The 3,701-nt window shown below is 46.8% G+C and overlaps 1 protein-coding gene across 1 annotated transcript in view; it reads right to left on the bottom strand.

Annotated features, from left to right (window-relative positions):
* The window catches only part of VWA8 (von Willebrand factor A domain containing 8), a gene marked incomplete at its 3' end in the record, with an annotated part of 158,283 nt that extends 156,408 nt beyond the window's left edge, over window positions 1-1,875 (bottom strand). Inside the window, exon 1 of the mRNA XM_008569202.1 lies at window positions 1,713-1,875. Within this exon, the coding sequence (XP_008567424.1) occupies window positions 1,713-1,875 (163 nt within the window). The remainder of the gene's footprint in view (window positions 1-1,712) is intronic.
* Between the last annotated feature and the right edge of the window lie 1,826 nt (window positions 1,876-3,701).

Below are 3,701 nucleotides of genomic sequence, written 5' to 3'. Positions count from 1 at the left end.
TCTAATGTTTTTACAGTCTACATGTATTATTCATATACAAAGAACAATTTTTATTTTTTAAAAAGTTTACGTCCATTAACTCTGCTCCATCTGCCTACCCAAATAGTTCTGACAGTTCCGAAGCTAAAAGGAGCTGGTTTCCGGCTGAGCCACTGGCGCACTCGGGAGAGTGCGGCACTGGGAGCGCAGCAGCGCTCCCGCGGCGGGTTCGGATCCTATATAGGGATGGCTGCCGGTGCACTCACTGGCTGAGCGCGGTGCGGCCGGTCTCAAAAAGGACCAAAAAAAAAAAAAAAAAGAGGAGCTGGTTTCATTTCCTCTAAAGCCAAGGAAACAGAATAACTCACATAGCTGAAAAAGTATATACTAAGAATAATGAAAGAAACTGACTTTTATTGAACATTAATGTGTACCACAAATTGTATTAACTGCATCTTCACAACACCCATATCAGGTATACTCTTCTTGTCCTCATTTTACTGTTAAGAAAAGTGAAACACAAAGTTAAGTAATCTACCTTCGAGTCCCCATAGGCAGACAGTGCAAAGTGGATTCCAACCCAGATTGTTTAACTCCGAAGTCCTATAGATCATACTACACTTCTACCCTTGACTGCTGCCTTCTACGACAATGGAGCAATAAACAAACAAAAAACACAAACAATAAAGAAACGAATAAACACCCTATAAGTTACAATTGAGAAAAGGCAAAGTTTGAGATCATAACTCTATGGGGAGAGAAGCATGTGTTCAATGGATCGACGAACGAATAAAATGAAATGCATGGGATGTAAACTCACTCGTTTCTTGGCAAGGAAAATTATTGGGATGGGGGAAGGCAAGAAGAACAATGAACCCAACAATTTCATAGTGAATACTTCCGTTATTCTAGGCAACAATAACGCTCAAAAAATCTTGCTTAGAATCACTTCACCAATCAAAAGCAGCAATAACAAACATCCCTTCCCTTAACCATCACAAACATTCTAACCCAACACAACAAAAAGGATTCCTAAAACCAGCTCAGGCAGAGCCAAATAATACTGAGCTTAGAAACCAGAGCATGTGATTCTTGTGTAGTCACCAGTCAGTTGTGTGATCTCCAGCAAGTCACTTTCCCCTTCTGGGTCTCACTAACCTCAACTGCACAGTCAAGAGTTTTAACTAAAGCAAGCTGCGACTTTCAGCTCTAAGAATATTTGAGACTTTGAGGAAGGAAAGCTCCTGTAAAGCTTGGATGCATTTAAAACACTGTGAACTACTAGGTTCTTTGGCGAGAGTGCACATTTCTAAAGCCACCACAAGCCCTGGCTGGAACACGGCACAGACAGGCTTCCAGGCCCTTGGGACTCGGAGAACAAGGTCAAAGTCTGTATTTCAACAACTCCCGAGGGCTGCTGCGTCAAACTCTGTGTGTGAGATCATGCAAGTCAGAATTCTAGGGGTAAAAGCAGCAGTGAGAAGGAGAAAGCACTAGTCCATGTCATCAGAAACTTAGTCCAGACCCCTCGGGTTACTGAACGAGACCCAGAGAGTGCAACTGCCTTGCCTCACATTACACAGCAGTTAGCGACAGAATGGCACTAAAATCTCGATCTCTCGTCGCTCCGCGCAGCTAGCGCTCCTTCCACTGCAGCGAAGCAGCAGGAAGGGGCGGCGGCGGTTCGCGGCGGTCTGGCACGGAGCGCGAAGGTGACAGGGCGCCCCGGTTACCTGTGTCGGCCCCCGCCCCGGCATGCAGCAGTCTGAACTCCGGCCGCTGCCCGTCGCCGGCGGGCCTGCCTCGCAGCACCTGCCGCAGGAGCAGACGCACGCGCCGCGAGGCCTGGCCGCTGTGGCCGCCGTGCGCCCCGAGGAGAAGGAGCTGGGGCTGCATGGGGCCGGGGGCGCTGCCGGGGAGCGCGAGAGGAGCCGGTAGCAAGCTGCGTCCCGGACCCGCAGCGTGAAGCGGCGTGTCTAGGGGGACCGGAAGCGGTACGGCGCAGAGTCCGCCGGAAACTCCTTCCCCCGGCACGGCCGGCTGAACTGTACTGGGCCGGCCCGGCCCCCGCGGTTGGAGGGATCCTGCATAGCGCGAGTCCACGGAGCCAGCACCCGCGGGCTGGGCCGCTCGGGTGCTCCTGCGGCGCGCACCTGCCTCCCTTGCAACTGTTCACCTGAATTCACCGGGCTTGCCGCCAGTTGTGCCCCGTAGTCCCATAAACTCATGAATTCAGGAAACGCCTAAGGGTTGTGGGAGCATTTCTTTATGTGACTCTTCAGATATTTGCTAAGTCCTCCTTTTTTAGTTAATGGTTCACTCTTATAGTGAGCTTTCCCTGTAGACTGCTTCAAATCCTTTTCGGAAACAGAAAATATGCACAAGATTATGGGAACTTTCACCTATCTTGATTCTTATAACCATACCTGTGTTTCCATACAGTACTTAAAAGCCTTACCCTTTGTCTTTTTTTTTATTGTGGTTATCTCCTTGTTTCTGATATAGGAGGTGCTCAGTTTCCCTGGGTTCAAGTTTCAGGACATACTTCTTGGTTTCCAGCCACTCCCAGAGGTTTCAGACACCTCTGAGCTCTTCCTCAGAGGGAAGTTACTGTGGCCAGTTAGACCTATTTTTAGCATCAATGCCAGGGAATATGAGACCACAAGGGGCTGCCTTATGCAAATCTAGTGGCTGGGTATGCTCAATAGATAGCATAGAATATGCCCAGTGCATATAACTGGGAACCACCCCCTTAATTGAATATTCATTAGAGAGAAACTATAAAAGCTGAATCACACTTAAAGGCGGGGTTGTTGCTCACTGTCCTGGAGGTAACTTGTGGTCTGCTGGCTGAGATGTGTACAGTTTACTTTGTATCAAACTTACTTTCAGTAAGCGGCTGCTCATTCTCTTGAGCCACCCTGCAGTTTATACTGAACTTTGTTTTTCTCACTTTTGTGTTAGACTTGATATCTGTACTGCACTTACTTTTGTGTTAAACTTGGCGTGAGCCTTGCTCAGTCTCTCGAGCTATGCTGCACTCTTTCTGTGGAACCTGTATTTCTTATCTATCATATTGAACTTGTTCTCACTTTCTACTGAGACTCTGCCCTTGAATTCTTTCCTGGTGGAGTCAAGAACCTGGTAAGAGGACTGGTGTGTTGAGGACGGCTACCAGGCCCCCTGGATCCTACTTCTGACAGCATTTCTACATGTTTTATAACGATTCCTAAATTCTAAGTGGAGAATTCACATGTTAATGAAACACAAAAATTGCCCAAATATCAGAAAAGACCAAAATTAAGCACTTTTTCAGTCATGCTGCTAATTCAAGACTTACGTAAATATACTTTATCTCCTTAGTAAGAGAAAAAAGTAGGCTACTGGCTACTGAAGCGATCCTACCACAAAGCAAACCAAGCCTAATATAATTATACTGCATTTTCAAAATGTCAGCAGTGAACTGACCAAGCAAAAAGTTTGAATCAAGTAATACAAAACAAACATCAAACCAAAAGAATGCAGAAGGCCTCACATTCAGCCAAGGGCTTTCCAAATTCTAGAGCTGCCACTGGCTTTAACCACATATTAAGCAACTACCATGTGCATAACCCTGTGATAGGTACCGAGAAGAAAGTGAAGAGAGTAATAGAGAAGGAAAGGCTTTGTGCGTCTTGCTGAGGGATTTGGACTTCAGGGATGAAGGCTGAAACAAGGACATA

The sequence above is a fragment of the Galeopterus variegatus genome, unplaced genomic scaffold (assembly GCF_000696425.1).
Source record: "Galeopterus variegatus unplaced genomic scaffold, G_variegatus-3.0.2 Scaffold476, whole genome shotgun sequence".
NCBI lineage: Eukaryota > Metazoa > Chordata > Mammalia > Dermoptera > Cynocephalidae > Galeopterus > Galeopterus variegatus.
Note: the sequence above shows the minus strand (reverse complement) of the source record. Positions and strands in the feature narration are given on the sequence as shown.